The sequence below is a fragment of the Coregonus lavaretus genome (assembly GCF_964263955.1).
Source record: "Coregonus lavaretus genome assembly, chromosome: 13".
In the NCBI taxonomy this organism is placed as follows: Eukaryota; Metazoa; Chordata; class Actinopteri; order Salmoniformes; family Salmonidae; genus Coregonus; species Coregonus lavaretus.
Genome location: NC_140000.1, coordinates 5,730,603 through 5,749,658, shown reverse-complemented (window position 1 = coordinate 5,749,658; position 19,056 = coordinate 5,730,603). Strand labels below are relative to the sequence as shown.

The 19,056-nt window shown below is 45.8% G+C and overlaps 1 protein-coding gene across 1 annotated transcript; it reads left to right on the top strand.

Annotated features, from left to right (window-relative positions):
- Positions 1-2,150: 2,150 nt before the first annotated feature.
- On the top strand, positions 2,151-13,335 carry LOC311139539 (E3 ubiquitin-protein ligase TRIM71-like; the record flags this gene model as incomplete). The annotated part of the gene is made up of 4 exons (XM_084174424.1): positions 2,151-2,891; positions 8,494-8,661; positions 11,564-11,698; positions 11,884-13,335. The coding sequence occupies 4 exons, from the start codon at positions 2,151-2,153 to the stop codon at positions 13,333-13,335; spliced, it is 2,496 nt and encodes an 831-aa protein (XP_084030550.1).
- Between the last annotated feature and the right edge of the window lie 5,721 nt (positions 13,336-19,056).

The window sequence follows — 19,056 nt, the reverse complement described above, 5'->3', positions numbered from 1 at the left end:
TGCCAAGCCGCACTGCTTCTTGACACTGCTTGCTTAACCCAGAAGTCAGCCGCACCAATGTGTCGGAGGAAACACTGTCCAGCTGGCGACCGAGGTCAGCTTGCAGGCACCCGGCCCCCCATCGCTAGAGCGCAATGGGACAAGGAAATCCCGGCCGGCCAAACACTCCCCTAGCCCGGACGACGCTGGACCAATTGTGCGCCTCCTCATGGGTCTCCCGGTCATGGCCGGCTGTGACACAGCCTGGGATCGAACCCGGGTCTGTAGTGACGGCTCAAGTACTGCGCTGCGCCACTCGGGAGGCCCTCTGACTCTTTCTTTTCATATTTCCCCAGCCCTAGTAGCCTACACTCACTCCTGTGTTTTTCCTCTGAGCAGGATTGGGCGGGGCCAGCTCCTAATCCAGGACTGGAGAATGGGGTCAAAAGGTTCCCTTTAGCGCTCTGTCGCTCAGGCTGGCATCCCACTGCTTTAATGGACCGTTAACATGTGGAGGATAAACTTCACTGAGGTTCCTCTGCCCTGACCTGTGTGTGTGTGTGTGTGTGTGTGTGTGTGTGTGTGTGTGTGTGTGTGTGTGTGTGTGTGTGCAATTCCAGGAGAGACTGAACCATTAGCACAACATCAATGGCATGGCATTCACAGAGGCATGGATGAGTAAGCATTGCTTTTCAGTCTGAGACAGGATGAATGGATACGATCATGATCAGACATTTATTTGTTCACATTCAAAGTGGACATTAGAGTTGTTTGATAAAACGTTAGTATTAGGCTACTGCAATTTAAATAAACATAATTTAGTTTTTAGTTTTTTTAAATACACAAGCCAGAGAGAAAGTTTGATTTAGTTTGCCTGGTACCATGGAACCAATGGAATAGTCTCAAAAGTGTCAAATCAAACTAAATTAAAGCCACAGTCTATACTTTTTCCATGAAATCAAAATATTGAAATAGAGCCCTTGTTTTTGCACAATTGCTATTTGAGGTCTACTCCATGACATAATGCATATATATTGTAACATTTCTGATTAAAATGTTACTGTTAAAATGGCATGAATAGGGCGACACGCTAGTATGTAACCACCGGATAACAGCCCAGCCCCCTATCCAACAACCTCCCCGAGTCACCTTCCATGTGATGAGGCGGAAGTATGCTCACGGCTGTAGGAGTAGAGACATGAGAAACTCACGCCTTGCAACTTACATGGCACATAATACACATATATAGTAAAACCTACGTTGTACGTCTTGAGATAACGTATGGTTCAACATGCGTGGAAGCGTGCACAAGGACACGGGCGCAAATGAACACATTCCATGGAACGCTTCACGGCACGGGACGAATGGATTAATTCTGCGCTGGCGGATGGTCAAGGGAAGCCAGTGGAAAACGCTGTACATTTGATCTCAAGAAAGTGCAGCCTTTTATTATCCACAACGAATGCATCGCAGAGAGCATTTCGTTCAGAGAAGGTATCATAGAGTAGCAAATCATTTTTGGGAGACTGTACGACAACTGTTAGGCTATTCGATCTTATGCCCGCAAGGATCGAGCTAACTTTCTACATCAAATGGAATAGTTATTTAATTGCCTTCGACTGACTCTGTCTCTGTTTGATGCGCATGGTTGGCTACATTTGAAAGAGTTCTGATGGTGGATTAGAATAATTGGACGGACACTTACTGTTAAAACACGTTTGTGCGTAATTGAACAGAGGAATTGATAACGAAAACAGATAGTGGCCCTTCTCTGCTTGGGGAGAATCGGAGCGGGGGACTCGCCGAGGATTTCATGTTTGCCACAATATTGGTTTATTCCCCGCAACATTGAAGTAAACAAGAACATACAACTTTAATATTAAGTTATAATTACTCTCAAATGTCAATACTCAAAACGCGTCAAATGTGAATTATGTATGCAAATAAGGAAGACCTGAAGTTTTCTATTCCAAAGAGCTTTCATTGACGTTGACTGCCATTCTAATTTCCTTCAAACGCACATCCTTCACGTGCAGACCTATTTAATCAGTTACAAATGTTATTTGGTGGCAGTGAGTGGATACACTTTTGCACAATAGGAGCAACGTTGAATTGAAACATGTAATCTAGTCCATCGGCACTGCATCTATTTACCAAGGAAACCATAGGCTATGTCTAAATGCGCGTTTAAAGACCCCTATTCCAAAGCAGTTGCGCAAATGGCTTCATTCCCTGACTTGAAGACATGTCCCCTATGCAAAGAACTGTGCTGCTCATCTGCTCCGCTCTCCTCCAACTCGTCCACCTCCTCGTCCTCGTCCCATGCCTCAACTAGCTCATCTACCTCATCCTCCAGAAGGCTCCACGTCCTCCCCTGCCTCCATGCCTTCTGCAGGCAGTGTCTGGAGGGCCAGCGGAACCCCGGAGACCCCTTGAAACTCCGGTGCCCGACATGTGACCAAAAGATTCTAATGCCCGAATCAGGAGTAGACGCCTTGCCCTCGTCAAACTTTTTATTTAGCAACCTGTTGGATGCCATGGTAAATTTGTCTGAGGAGCAAATTAACAATACTGTTAGCAGCAGCAGGGGCAACAACTTGTCTCACAGACACAGCAGAAAGCCCCTGTGCAGCTCTTGCGACGAGGGCAACCCTGCTACCTCTCACTGCCGAGACTGCCAGGAGTACCTTTGTAACAACTGTGTAAGGGCACACCAAAGGGTCCGGCTTACCAAAGACCATTTCATTGATAGACTAGTGGAGAGTCTGTTTCACCAGCACCTGGGGAACCTAACCAACAACTGTAACAACACTTCTACTGCCACTCTGAGCCAGTCCTCCTTCCAGTCGAGCTACTCTCTGCTGCCTGTCTTTCAGGACAAGCTGAGTTTCTGCCAGCAGCATGACAATGCGGTAAGTTTGTCCATCTGAGTCTAACAGCAGTAATGTTGTTTAATTTCATCATCAGATAGATTAGAGGATGTGGGAGGATGGGGCTGTCTGGCCCTCCACCTCTTCAAAGCCTAACGTGGGTTTGGGTGTTATTGGACAAACTCATACATTTACATTTACATTTTAGTCATTTAGCAGACGCTCTTATCCAGAGCGACTTACAGGAGCAATTAGGGTTAAGTGCCTTGCTCAAGGGCACATCGACAGATTTTTAACTTAGTCGGCTTGGGGATTAGAACCAGCGACCTTTCGGTTACTGGCACAACGCTCTTAACCACTAAGCTACCTGCCGATCTACCATTCGGGCTTGACAGTCCATAGCAATATCACAGTTTCATAACACTAATTTCACAGTCTCCGTCTCATTACACCAAAGTCATGGATAAATAATATATTATATAAATGTACATTTGGAGAGTTGTTGGCGCAGTGTCTCTTCTGGGGTGTACTTGGACTAAGCAGCAGTGCAGTCCCTCACTCCTGTCCATTGTCTCACGTCACTAGGCGTCACGCAGTTGCCAGGAGCCAGTGCAGACGTGAGACAATGCACTCCTGTCCTGACTCCGGTGCAGACAGTGTGTGGTGTGAAAGTGTAGGCGTGCAGGCTCCCAACAGAGAAACACACAGGAAGCCTTTACTCAGTGGAAGGCCAGTCGGAATGCCATGACGTCGTAACGTTAGTCTTCAGCAGAGCAGTCGTCTGGGAGACATGCTGATGATAGGACTACACACACACATTCTCTCTGAGGACCAAGATGGGATGGAGGGGAGCCATCTGGTGTTGTGGAGCTGCTTGTAGGCTGGAGCCTGCGTCTCAAATGGAACCATATTGCCCTATGGGCCCTGGTCAAAAGTAGTGCACTAAAAATTGGAATAGGGTGTCATATGGGAGGCAGCCAGAGAGAGAGGGGTTCCTTTCCTCCTATGGTAGGACCAGATCTTCATCAGGAATGTGGAACGGTTTTCGCTAGGGCTGAGGAAACCTTTAATACAGTTTAAAGTTCTACTGTAGGCTACACATGCACAAACATTGCATTGGCATGATTCAGCTCTTTTATGAAAGGAATTGTAAATATTTTCTCCCCATGAATGTAAATCTCGGTGTTGAAGAGGCTTTGAAAATAGTTTTAACATGACAGAGTGGACGGTTGGTTTCCCTGCTAGTCCAGACATCAGCAGACATAGCATTAACAATGGGGCCCAGCCTTCTCATTGGGATTATGAAAACAATGTCTAGCCAAAATAACTCTGTGGATGCATCCCAAATTGCACCCTATTCCCTATATAGTGCACTACTTTTGACTTGATCCCTAAGGTAAAGTAGTGCACTACAAAGGGAATAGGGTGCCATTTGGGACTCGATGTTGCCATAAAACAGGCAGGCAGCGTGGCCGGCGAGTCAGTGGAACATATGTCTGAACAGTTAACGCTGTTATATGAAGAAGACAGATGGAGCAGTCAGTCCACCAGTCCAGTCCAGTCTGGGAAAATAAAGAAAGCAGTTGGAACCGTCTGCAGATTGTGTTTCTGATGAACAGTGGAAAGTAGAAGGGTGATTCACTCAGCGTGTGAGTCACATTTTTTCATCTGCTGAGTCCAGATTTTTGTACAGCTGGAATATCACCATTGTTTGAAACAGAATGGGTCTACGCAAAATCCCAGCTGTGATGAAGTGTTGGGCACACCTATCAGTGTAGAGCACGAGCTTGTCAAAGGGAGATGTGTCCATTAATGGATTTTTGTTTTGACCGCCAGGTCTCGGTTTTGGTTCTTGAACTTCCGGGTACTGGAGTGGACATTCCGTTTGGACACTTCCCTTTAGTTGGGTAGTTCCTTCAGACTCTTCCATGAACCAGGGGGCTCCTATGGGTGGGTGTGTGTGTACTGGGAGGGGGCTGTAGGGTAGTTCAGCAGACGCAGGTCTGGCTGCCCCCCCCCCCCCCCCCCCAACACACGCACACACAGCACACATGGAAGCGCTTTCATAATTTTATATACAAGTAACGTCTGGCATGGCATCAAAGCAGCCCTCTCTCTCTCTCTCTGGGATTGGATGGAAGCCCTATTCCTAGACAGCGATGGGCTCTGAAATGTCTCATGTGTTTCTGGCTCATAGTCAGTCCATGAGGAGGCACAGTTCTTATTAGGGTTCTGAAATTCTGGGAACTTCCCCAAAAACTTTTCCAGAAATCCTGGTTGGAAGATCACTTGAATCTGGAGGGAATAAGTAGAACATCTAGGAACGCTCCAACCGGGATTGGAGAAGAAAACCTGGGAGTTTTGGTGAGTGAATCACAACTGGAAGTAATCTATCTGCACACAGAAAGACTTGGCATATGCTTGTAGTGTTCTATTGCTGAGGCTGAGCCATAGAGATCAAGTCATGCATGTTACTGGAAGGACGCACAAACCAACAAACACTGCTGGCCATTTTTTAGAGCGGTACACACTCCGTCATGGTGCTCTGAACGCATTCTCTCTTTCTCCCCTCTTACACACACACACACACACACTCTCTGCTGGGGCCCGAGCTGATATTGTTTGTCTTCTCGTAAGCAGCCAATGAGGTCACCCCATTTGTCTTGATACGGTGGTCGTGCACACTGTTTTCAGTGTGTGTGTGTGTGTGTGTGCAGCGCTTAGCATTCTAGGCCACGTGTGACTTCTGTGAAACAGGATGAGCACGGAAAGGGCAACACCGGGTTGTGTTGATCTGTACGGTCCACGCTCTGTGTGTGTGTGTGTGTTTTACATCAGCCCCGTGTGGGAATTCTGGCATTTTTACATTATTCTCTCTCTCTTTACATTTCTCATGGATCTACAGGCTAGCGAGGAAACAACAATTTAGTTGATTTTACTGTCTGAGATTCTGATGAATCATAATTCCAGATGTTTTCTGATTTAGAAGTTTTTGAAGTCCACCATTCCAGGGAATGGTTTGAGTCCCTTTTTTATTTTTTACTTCAGACACATTAAATACCATAATATGGACTGGAAAGTGATAACAGCTCTGTCCAGTTCCACAGAAGTTCCAGTGCATCCTGACTTTGGTTCCTTTTACCCCAGCTTTGGGTCACCTTTGGCCACTTCTGTTGGCAGTTTGGTGTTTTAAAGGCCTATACTATTCCTCCCCTCCCTCTGATGCTGATAGATACAGGATCACAACCTCTGGTAGGGTAACACAACACTAGGACTGTAACGGTCATGGAATCTTGGATGATTGTAATTGGCTAGCCAAATGACCGCGGTCACTGTAATAACCGTTTGAATAACAAACATATATTATTATTAACGTTTTTTGGCTGAGGTTTTCTGCTCTCCTCTCTACTGGCAGTCATGTGCAATAGGGTGCCATTTGGGACGCATGTGCTATGTTTCCAGTAGTTTTATGCCGTGTGTTCAGAGGAGATGCCTAATCCTAGAGTACACTTCTTCCTGGCACTGGGGAACTGTATCTGTCATTGAAATGCCAACCCAAACCCTCAACTTCAGTATCATGCGTGGAACTCCACATACAGTATAAACCCAGGACAATTTGCGCTAATGCGTGAATGACGCTAGAGACATTTGAGCTGGTGGGGTGGAACGGAAGTGGAGGGAGGGAGGGAGGGGCTCATACCAAGATGATGTCACTAGTAGGCATTTAGTACGATATATCGACCTTCATATCGGTATCAGACACACACACACACACTAGGATAAGGGAATTCTTTCTGTGCCAGAGGCATGGGACGGGTACTACATAACATCAGTGAGTGAGTGATTGCATATTGGTCAGTCAGATGAAAATCACCTTAGACAGCACAACCTAGTGGTCCCTGGGAATCTCAATAGCATATTCCTCGTGTCCTCTCTCCTTGTCTCCTTCTCAACACCCATTGGAGGAGAAGGTCAGAGGGGAAAAACCTCTGGCTTTCTCCTCCAATGGGTTTAGAGAAAGAGACGAGGAGAGAGGATGCGAGGAGTATACAATTGGGATCTTCCCCATCAGTCTGGCTCTCCTGCTCTGAGCTGGGGTCTAAAGACGTCAGCATGCTTCAGTTCAGCTGGCGGCTAGCCGAACCAAATGAGTGTGCTCGCAAACACCTTTTAAAGACCTTCGCTTGAAAAATGAGAAACAAGCAGCAATAGTACCATTTTGTCGATTTGAGACGCTGTAGCCAAATCATCAACATAGTCAGAATTCATCTAAAATAACCCAAGAAATCTGCCACTTTGAAATTTTGATGTTTGGTGCAGTATGAAAAAATTAGCACGAAAACCAGTCTTTTCTCGTTGAATGACAACAAAGACTTTATTGACGAATCCCTACTGTTGACCAATCACAGACGAAGGAGCGTAGACTTCAGCCACGGACTTCGGCTACGGACTTTGGCTTTCCTCAAGGAAAAAATGTTTTGTGTGGCCGAACAGCCGAAGGAACCCTTACCGAAGTCCAAAACGTGGTGTTGAAGGCTGTATTCGAGGTGCTAGTCACCACTGATGGATTGGCCTGTGTGGTGGGGAGAGGAAAGCACCTCCAAACTCCTTAATTTGGTAATTTCATTGAGATTAATCTGCCTCAGTGATTACTGTCGGATAGATCCGTTGACATTTTCAAATTGCTCACTGGGTAGAGAGAAGGGGCCAATGGGTGAGATATGTACCCCGGCCCATGCTGAGTGATCCATCATTTTATGAGGACTTTGTGGTTCTGAGTGGATTACACACACTCGCTCTCATACTGAATCTCCAGAACGAACTCGAGTATCCAGTCTAAATTAATTCTCATTGTGAAAACACTCTGACAACTTCACCTCTGCATTAAGCCTTAGTATCGTCAGAGAAGTATGTCCCCACACCAGCACCAAATCATATTATGACTGTTGCTATAGAGACATGTACTAGCTATGTACTATATGGTCCTTGAATGAAGTTCTGGATACGTGCCACGCATCCATGCACTTTAGTGCTAATACATAGGAACATATCTAAGATAAACGTGTCTTTAGGGGCTCTGTATTGTAAATATTGATGTTCTTGGCAACTGACCAATGTAATTGTTTATTGGCCTATATTATGTGGTGATTTGGCCTGCATCACTCACCCTACTTTCTCCATCCAACCCTGTACACTCTACCCTTTCACTCCTGCTTCCCCTCTTCCTGTACGCTCTACCCTTTCACTCCTGCTTCCCCTCTTCCTGTACGCTCTACCCTTTCACTCCTGCTTCCCCTCTTCCTGTTCGCTCTACCCTTTCACTCCTGCTTCCCCTCCTTTCTTTCTTTCTTTCTTTCTTTCATTCTTCCCCTCACTCTTTCTTTCACTCTACTCTGCTTTAGACAGGACTGTGTCCAAAACACTGAGTATGTGATGCCGTACAGTACATCGTTGTGCAGACCGAGGCAGAGCCATAGCTTAATGTCATTGTTACTATTATTCAATCGTCAGGACCCGACAGTCAACATGTTAGATATTGTACAGAATGTAACAATAAAACTTTGTCTGCGGTTGGTTGTTGCTGTATGTGAGAGGATGACTGTTCTGTTGCTGACTGTGTGCTTCTTTGACTGTCCCTCTGCAGGTTCTGTATTTCTTCTGTGACACGTGCTCTGTGCCCGTCTGTGGGGAGGGCAGTGCGAGTTGTCACTCAGGCCACAGCCTCCGCTACCTCCAGGATTCCCTGCAGGACTCCAGGACCCTCACCATCCAGCTGCTGGCAGACGCCCAGCAGGGCAGGCACACTGTACAGGTAGGTAATGTGATGCAGGGCGGGCACACTGTACAGGTAGGTAATGTGATGCAGGGCGGGCACACTGTACAGGTGGGTAATGTGATGCAGGGCGGGCACACTGTACAGGTGGGTAATGTGATGCAGGGCGGGCACACTGTACAGGTAGGTAATGTGATGCAGGGCGGGCACACTGTACAGGTAGGTAATGTGATGCAGGGCGGGCACACTGTACAGGTAGGTAATGTGATGCAGGGCGGGCACACTGTACAGGTAGGTAATGTGATGCAGGGCGGGCACACTGTACAGGTAGGTAATGTGATGCAGGGCGGGCACACTGTACAGGTAGGTAATGTGATGCAGGGCGGGCACACTGTACAGGTAGGTAATGTGATGCAGGGCGGGCACACTGTACAGGTGGGTAATGGGACGCATCTCTGACCATCCGAGAAATCCGTCTCTCAACTGCCACTGGGTTTTAGTATGGTGTTGGCAACACTGGGTTTGTGGGTTTGATCCTGGTCTCTGTCCCTTTAGGTAGAGGTGTCTCTAAATGAGGATATAAGGACCTTCTTTTCATCCTTGTGATCAGAAGATATATAGGGGGATAAACAGCAAGGACACTCTACGTTGGTGTGTGTGTGGGCCACTAGGCAGTATAGGGGGATATACAGCAGGGACACTCTACGTTGGTGTATGTGTGGGCCACTAGGCAGTATAGGGGGATAAACAGCAGGGACACTCTACGTTGGTGTATGTGTGGGCCACTAGGCAGTATAGGGGGATATACTGCAGGGACACTCTACGTTGGTGTGTGTGTGGGCCACTAGGCAGTATAGGGGGATAAACAGCAGGGACACTCTACGTTGGTGTATGTGTGGGCCACTAGGCAGTATAGGGGGATATACAGCAGGGACACTCTACTTTGGTGTATGTGGGTCACTAGGCAGTATAGGGGGATATACAGCAGGGACACTCTACGTTGGTGTATGTGTGGGCCACTAGGCAGTATAGGGGGATATACAGCAGGGACACTCTACGTTGGTGTATGTGTGGGCCACTAGGCAGCTCTGTCAGTTTGTATTCAGAGACTTGACGGCATCAGGAGCAGAATGGATAATTAGTGTGCTCCATCACTCCAGCCTCATAGGGCCCGGAGAGGGAGAGGAGAGAGGGAGGGGAGGTTAGGAGAGAGGGAGGGGAGGTTAGGAGAGAGGGAGGGGAGGTTAGGAGAGAGGGAGGGGAGGGTAGGAGAGGGGGGAGGGAGGGAGGGTAGGAGAGAGAGGGAGGGAGGGAGGGTAGGAGAGAGAGGGAGAGGGAGAGAGGGAGAGGGAGAGAGAGAGGAAAAAAAAAAAAGGCCATAGTGCCCATTTATAGCCCCCTCTAATAACATGAATGCGTCCCAAATGGCACCATGTTCCCTACATAGTGCACTACTTTTGACCAGAGCCCTATAAAGGGTATAGGGTGTCACTTGGGATGCAGACAACCACTCAGAACATTAGGCCACTCCTCCTTAGCCAGCTGGCTGGCAGGTGGTGTGTCATCCAGCTGTGAAGAGAAAGTGAAGAGTGTTGGGAACAGGATGGCTTTAGAAGGACGGCCACAATGGAGAGGAATTCTAGGAAGACGCTTCCTTCCCCCACCCTCTCCCCATACACCCCCTCCTCTCCCATATCCCCCAAACCAACTCACTTACATGCCAATTAAATATGTATGCCCCTCCCCTTTCTCAAAACACAATAGAAAAACACACCTCCCCCTTACCCCCTTCAGTCTTGTGATGCTCAGTTGAAGTTGAGGCTCACTTAGCTTGAAGACCTATTTCACCAAATGCTGCTAACTCAATCTAGGGTTTTTAGCTCCTGTGAAGAGGCTGTGCTATGACTAGGACCAGCCTGATAATCCATTATCTCCTATGAAGAGATCTCATGGGCTGTGTCCCAAATGGCATCCTGTTCCCAATTGTCCCTGGTCAAAAGTAGTGCACAACATAGGAAATAGGTGCAATTTGGGACGCACACATGTTCATGGGCTTGAATGAAACAAAGCCCGAGCTGTAGAACTCTGTCCTGAAAGGTAGAAAAGCCTTGGCCTAAAGGGTTGCATTAAAACACCATAATCTCATTCGCCTCATGTCTCTCTGTCCACCCCCTTAACCTCTGACCCGGGATTTGTTACTCCCAATAGATGATGTCATTGGTGCTTCCTCTCTGATTGACACCACCACCCTGGTAGTACCCCTCATTCCATTGGTTGAGCTCAGTCCTGCTGAGATGGATCAGGTCATGGACTGTCATTAGGTCCCACCTAGTGAGAAGTTAATTGAACCTAGTGAGAAGTTAATTGAACCTAGTGAGAAGTTAATTGAACCTAGTGAGAAGTTAATTGAACCTAGTGAGAAGTTAATTGAACCTTTTTTTTTATTCTAGTCAGTCACACTATATCAAGGCAGACACTTTTATCCTTAACGTTCTGAGCTTGTGCTCTAACCCCTATATCCACCAGAGGTGCCTCTATGGGGTGACTTCATGATGAGGTCCAACTACTGGCTGTAAAATAGCTGCTGTGTTGGCCTGGGGTCAACAGCCTCTCTCCAGCAGTAGTACTGGAGACAGTCTGAGGTATTTCATTCACCTAACCAACTGGCCTCATACTGAAAGGACTTTGAGAGGTCACTCATCACTTCATCCACTGATATGGAGGAGCGGGGAGTCATTTACACCATAGACTCATGATACCCAGTAGCTTGCTGGTCCCTGGTGCAGAAAGGTTGAGAAACACTAACCTACTGTATCTGTCTGGGAACAATGTGTCACTATTCAAAGGACTTAACCTGTGAATAATGTGTCAATGTACCATTCAAAGGTCATGCTACATTTAGTCCCCACACTAAAGCTGTTTCTTAATGATTTACCTGCAGCTGAGCATTGAGAAAGCCCAGGCCATCGCCGAGCAGGTGGAACTGAAGGCCATGGTGGTCCAGTCAGAGGTCAAAGCCATCACACAGCGTCATAAGAAGGCCCTGGAGGAACGAGAGTGTGAGCTGCTGTGGAAAGTAAGTTGGTTTTGTGCGAAGTAGTATCATACAGTACAGTACATTTACACATTCCAGCAGTGTTACAAAACCTTCACCCCTGCCTAACAGGTCTGTGTAACTCTCTTTTATTTATCCCCCCCTCCCTTCTCCTCTCTCTCTCTCTCTCTCTCTCTCTCTCTCTCTCTCTCTTTCTCTCTCTCAAGATTGAGAAGATCCGTCAGGTGAAAGCCAAGTCCCTCTATCTCCAGTTAGAGAAGCTGCACCAGAACCTGACCAAGCTGGACAGCACCATTGTTACAGTAGCCCAGGTCCTGGAGAAGGGCAGTAGTCTGGACCTGCTGCTGGCCAGAGAGAGCATACTTATCCAGATCACAGAGCTTAAGGCCCTCAGGGAGCTGTTACTACCACAGGACGATGACCACATCATGTTCACCGCCCCCGACCAGACCCTGCTACTCGCCATCCAGTCCCTGGGTCTGGTCAGCTCTGGGGCCTTCGCCCCCCTCACCAAGGCCCAGGGAGAGGGGCTTTGTCGGGGCTTGCAGGGTAAGCAGGCCTCCTTCACTGTGGTGGGGTATGATCATGATGGAGAGCCCAGGCTGTCTGGGGGGGACGGTGTGTCAGCTGCGGTGATGGCGCCTGATGGTAACCTGCTGAACGCTGAGGTGTCCGACCACCAGAACGGATCGTACACGGTCAGCTACCTGCCCAAGGTAGAGGGAGAACATCTGGTGTCAGTCCTTATCTGCAACCGGCACATCGAAGGCAGCCCCTTTAAAGTGCTGGTAAAGTCTGGCCGCAGCTATGGAGGTATCCCCCTGCCGGTGGACTCGTTCGGCAGGGAGGGGGACGGAGACGGGCAGCTGTGTCGCCCCTGGGGGGTGTGTGTGGACAAAGAGGGCTACATAATTGTAGCTGACCGGAGCAACAACAGGGTGCAGATCTTCAAGCCGTGCGGTTCCTTCCACCACAAGTTTGGTACGCTGGGCTCCAGACCAGGCCAGTTGGACCGACCAGCTGGGGTGGCCTGCGACGGCCAGAGGAGAATCATCGTGGCCGACAAGGACAATCACCGCATCCAGATCTTCACCTTTGAAGGCCAGTTCCTCCTCAAGTTCGGGGAGAAGGGAACCAAGGCCGGTCAGTTCAGCTACCCCTGGGACGTAGCGGTCAGCTCGGAGGGAAAGATCCTCGTCTCAGACACCCGGAACCACCGCATCCAGCTCTTCAGGCAGGACGGCACCTTCCTCAACAAGTACGGCTTCGAAGGGGCTCTATGGAAACACTTTGACTCCCCCAGGGGCGTGGCCTTCACTCAGGAGGGCCACCTGGTGGTGACAGACTTCAACAACCACCGTCTGCTGATCATCCGGTCGGACTGCCAGTCGGCCCGCTTCCTGGGATCAGAGGGAACCGGTAATGGTCAGTTCCTGCGGCCGCAGGGCGTAGCAGTGGACCAGGAGGACCGCATCGTGGTGGCCGACTCCCGGAACCACAGGATCCAGGTGTTCGAAACCAACGGTAACTTCCTATGCAAGTTGGGGACTCAGGGTAGCAGCTTTGGACAGATGGATCGCCCGTCGGGTATAGCTGTTACTCCAGACGGAAGGATTGTTGCCGTGGACTTTGGAAACAACAGAATCCTTATGTTCTAGGCTAGGCAGTTTGTCTGCTGGTTTGCAAAGAAAGAAACATTGAAGAGAAGGAGATTTTTAAACACACCCATCAGATGCAAATGTCTTTGTGAGCAAATGGAGCCAGTAATATTTAAACTTGACCTTTTCTCTCAGTTATTACCTCCTATCTAGCTTGTAAGAGTGGGCTCCCGAGTGGCGCAGCGGTCTAAGGCACTGCATCTCAGTGCTTGAGGCGTCATTACAGACCCCCTGGTTCGATTCCAGGCTGTATCACAACCGGCCGTGATTGTGAGTCCCATAGGGCGGCGCACAATTGGCCCAGCGTCGTCCGGGTTTGGCCGGTGTAGGCCGTCATTGTAAATAAGAATTTGTTCTTAACTGACTTGCCTAGTTAAATAAAGGTTAAATAAAAAGAGCAAATGAATGCAGTACATGAACCAATGCCAACAATGGGTTATTGTCAAAAGCAGTCATTTTTAACCCTATAGTAGGCCTTCTGTGACAGTATCTGGCTCGTTAGTTGTCTTTGCTCCTGATGTGTGCGTCAATCTCGCTCTGATTATTTTTCTCAGGGAATTTCTTGCATTCTTGAAAGATTTCCACTGCATCATACCTACCTCATTCAGCTGTGTATGAATGTACTCCTTTATTATTTGGTGCAGAGATTTAGCCAGTGGAGTTTTGATAAAATAACTACCTCAATGCAAGAGAAAAGTATAGTTAAAATGAAGCACATTTTTGTTGATATTTGCACAGACAGTGCTCACACATTTTATCTAATTGTTACTGTGCACATAAAGCATGTGAAATCCCAGAATGTTGCTGAGAACAAAATATAATAACGACTCAATGCTACATACATATGGAGACAGATATTTTTTATAAACTTACCAACTGTTTTTCCATTAGTTTTTAAATTTGCCTCCATACCTTTTTACCTCATGTCACGACCACATAGTACCTCAGAACTCCAGTGTCCTCAGGTCGGTAGTAATGCTGAGTCCCAAATGGGACCTTATTCCCTATATAGTGCACTACTTTTGACAAGAGCCCTATGGACCCTGGTCAAAAATAGTGCACTAAATAGCGAATAGGTTGTAATCTGAGACTCATCCTGTAAGTGGATTCTCTCCACAAAATGGCTGCTGCCAGTTTGCTACAGACAGGTTTAATATTTGATATCAGTGACAAGTGTCAGTTCAGTCAGTCACATGATTTCAGCTTTAAGGGAAAAAACATTTAACAAGTAATTGACCACCTTGAATCGGGTGAATCATCAGAATTGTTATTTTCTGGGGATCTGTGAAAGAATTATGACTTTTGAAAACTACTGGGAATAATTATTGTTGGGATATATTAATCCTGACATGTATTCATTCATCCAATGAAACTAGTGCATCTGGCCACAACACAGGAAAGATTAGACAATTACTTTGTTAAATGCACACTGGTGCTGGTTAACTTGGATTTAATCCGAACCATGTAGGACTGCTCAGTCTAAATATATTTATTGATATCATTTAGAAATCAAGGAAATCTGTGTAGACTAACTTTCCTAAGAGTAGAGAGCGGTCTCATTCTGATATGTTTGAAGAACAACGTTTCTGCACAAATGTTTGGTAGTTTAGATTGGCACCCTAATGATGTTACGATGTTCCTTTCTTTGTGATCGTTGTTACAAAGTCTAAAGTTGCCTCTGTGCCTCGACTCTGTTCCCATCAAAGAAAGTCAACCGTTTATAATTTTTTTCCTTCAAAATGGAATGCGTCATTCATGGGAAACCACTCTGAAAGAGAATATTGTCTTATCCTGGTGGCAAATAAAATATGTTTTTTAAAAAGTAGAACTGACAAGTAAATGAAATTAGTGAAAGCATTGATGTTGATCTCTATTGCCTCCATAGTAGTTTCAGTAGATATTCTCCATAGTAACCCCTAGTTGCTTGTCAGTTGCCTGATGACCCACTCATGTAGCCTACATATGACTGAGTAACAAAAGCAAAAGGCGCCACATAATTAGAATCCCCCCATCCCCACATTCACCCTGAGTCCGTATATTCCATTAGACGTTGTAATAAGACAGTTCAGTCAGCACAGCAGTTCCCCTCTATTGGATGTACCTCAATCTGAGAGAACATAACCAAACCAAAATCGTTCATGGTTCCACAGTGGCTATTAACTACAGAACATCAAGAACCAGTAAAAATGCAAATGTTAAAATATAATTTGTGTGTTTTTTTCCACTGTAGCCTGCACTATGTTATAAGCTAGCTGTTCATAGCTATTAATATTGTACTTATAGCATTAACTGTTAAAGCCAAGTCATTGTCTCTCCTCCCTCTGTGTCTCTGACTGCCTCTAATGGGCCAGTATTTCCTGTCTGTTGAGCCACATTGCTAAAGTGCTGGTTTACGAGGAGAGCTCGCCTCTGTCCCAAATGGCACCCTATTCAGTGCACTACTTTTGTCCAGAGCATTATGAGCCCTGGTCAAAAGTAGTGCGCTAAATAGGGAATAGGTTGCCATTTCCTCTGTGAGTTGGTGAGGCACCATGGCTGCAGGCCTCCAGCTGCTCTAACCACCAGAAGAGCTGGCAGGCAGCCTCCCAGACACACCTCATATCTCTCTTACCTTAATAATCCCAGCTGGGTGTACAGGGGGACCAGTGAGACATTGGGCTCCAGACACAGCTTACTCGGTTATATCCTCTTAAAGATTGAACCAAAATGGCAATTTTTAGATATTGAGTTTCAGTAGATTTATTCATATTGACACTGTTCCGGTGTTTTATCTTGTGCCTTTTGTTATATCAGGAGATAAATTACACTATGTTTCTGGGCCAATTTGTAACCAGCAGGAAAGGCATTGTGCCAAAAAACTGTGTAAAATAAAAATACAACTCTTATAGAAATGTTTTACTTTTTTTAAATTGCTCACTATCATTTAGTTGATCAGTATTTCATATTGTCCTTGCTGGTGAGACCCCTGGAATATACTGTATTCCTCTATACAGACTGATATAGGTATATATGTACACCATTACCTCATTGCTGAACTGTTAATACCTCGTTGGCACAGTTGCATTTTTCAAACCTCCGTTGAATTGCAGTTAGACGTCGGCTTATAGTGTGCTGTTGTTGCATCACTTAATGGCGCTAGAGAATGGAAAGGGAAGGCTTGGAGAAGTTATGAACAGTTTGATCGAGTAGATTAAACCGAGGACAATGCTGCTTCAAATCCACTGATCTGATGTATTTTAAGTACATTGTTGGTTCCTATATTGTTCCTATAGTTTGAACTTAAGTTTGCCGTGAAAGTTTCTTGAAAGACCTCAAGGTCTTGACACTATAAGAAGACAAGACTTTAATATTTTCATTTTAATGCATGATTCAAAAAGTAATTGTAAAGATTTGTCACTGCTTTTAAAACCAGTGACACTATAACTGTATATACCCCTAAAATAATTGCATGTTAGGTTGAGGAGGACGGCTTCCATTGACTATAAGATTGTATCTTTTATGAATAGCTTTACTGGGCCCAATCAGGTTACCTCATCATGATGTCAAACAACAACAGAGAGTTCAAACAGAAATCCATTTGCCTTAAGTATTTCAGTATTTTATTAGGATCCCCATTAGCTACTGCTAAAGCAGTACTTAACACTATACTAGGAAGGATGTTCAACATGTACTCTGTCTATACTTCCACAGTTGGAAGTATCACAATGAATCAAGAAAACGACCAAAGAGCTTAAAGTAAAGGTAACCTTTGTTGAACTGTGTTAGTCACCCGGTTCTGTATCTGCTGTTTGTTTTTTATTGTCAGGTTGCAAAATTCTGGTGACTTCCCAGGTTTTCAAGAATTCCAGGTTGGAGGATTCCGGAATCAGAGGGGATAAAGAGGGAGGGAATCTTCCAAATGGGATTTCTGGGAAAGTTATTTTGCAACCCTAGCTGGAAGTATAATTTGGGCTCCATTCAATCCGTATCACGTAAATAGAGAGATTGAGAGATTAAACACAATGTACCCGTATTTCGGAGACTGCATTCATGGTAAACGCTGCATATGTCGACTCAATCAGAAATGACCTTTACATTTTAATCGCGCTATAGCGCTGAACTTCTTCGATACATATTGAATCGAGCCTCAGTCAATCCTAACTATTAGAAATGCTCTGTGTTCAGTGCACTGTCAACCACAGTAACGTATCTGGTTGAGCAGTATGGGAGGATTCCAGCATTAGTAATGTTCCTCTCATGGAGGTAAACAAGAGAAGCTGTTCATAAGAACATGGTCTTAGACTAATGTGATCATTTTGTCAATATAAGGTGAACTCTAATACATACAATGCTAGTGTTCCACGTTTTGAAAGCAACCCTCAATACCTTAAAATAAGCAGCTTTTACCTCTTCTGTTGATTATAACTTGAGCCATCCAAATATATATGTTGTTGAAATTACATAAGATCAAACTTTTAAAATGCTTCATCAGTTAATTTTGGCAAAAAATAAGATTGAATATGAATGTGGGAGTGGACTCAATCTAGCAGATTTGTTTTACTTTTTCAATGTATCATTTTTGTTGGGGTGTGTCTTATATGTGGGTGATTTTCATTTTTCCAGAGACCAACAAAAAATATCCAATATTGTGGCAGCAATTCTATGCTGATGTGAAATATACATTATACTGTCAGATGTCTCTGATCCTTAGTCCCAGTCATGCCATTTGAGCGTGGTAAACAGTAATGGGAATGGGGTATATTATTCACTTATTGTTTAATACTTCTTAGGCCATTTACTCTGGAATTGTGTTAAACCAAAAGAAATCAGCTGCATGTCTCTTTCACTGTGTATGAAAACTTTCAGGGATCGTTTGACCCTTTTTGTGGTGTTTATATAGTGCAGAAGGATACTCTGTGTGGATTCCAGGATGGGGTTTACTTATGTGTTTGAAAGGGATAGTAGAACTCTAAAAGAGTTCCATTACTCCCTCCTTCCCTATACCCTCCTCTCTTGACTGGTTGGTTTGAGTCCCAAATGGCACCCTATTCCCTATAGCACAGGTGTTAAACTCATTCCACGGAGGGCCGAGTTGCTGCGTGTTTTCACTCCTCCCTTGTACTTGATTGATGAATTAAGGTCACTAGTAAGGAGCGACTTACAGTAGTGAGTGCATACTTTTTTTGTACTGGTCCCCTGTGGGAATCTATCCAACAACCCTGGCATTGCAAGAGTCATGCTCTACCAACTGAGCCAAACTAGACAACCCAAGCCAGACCTGGGTTGTCTAGGTCTTGAGAGGGAAAAACCAAAAACCTGCAGACACTAGACCCTCCATGGAATGAGTTTGATACACCTTCCCTATAGAGTGCACTACTTTCGACTAGAGTCCTATCAAAAGTAGTGCACTATATAGGGACTAGGGTGCCATTTGGAACATAACAAGAAGCATTCTGAATGGAGGTCAGGTGATTGCTGTTAACCTGCTGTGTTCTTCACTGGTCTAAATGGACTTTAAACATTTCCTATGCAGTTTGGGATTTCCCTGTTTACGCCTCAATAAATGTGATTCTTGTATCCAACATCCATTTCCAAATCCATCTTTTGTTGAGTCCACTATTATTCAGGCACAGTAGAATACCAAGAGGTGAGGGCAGTGATCAGGTAAGGCCATTCGTTTTTACAAGTGAGGAGTATTCAGTCTGTCAGCAGTGAAGGGGAGGAGCTTTAAGAAGTCACACC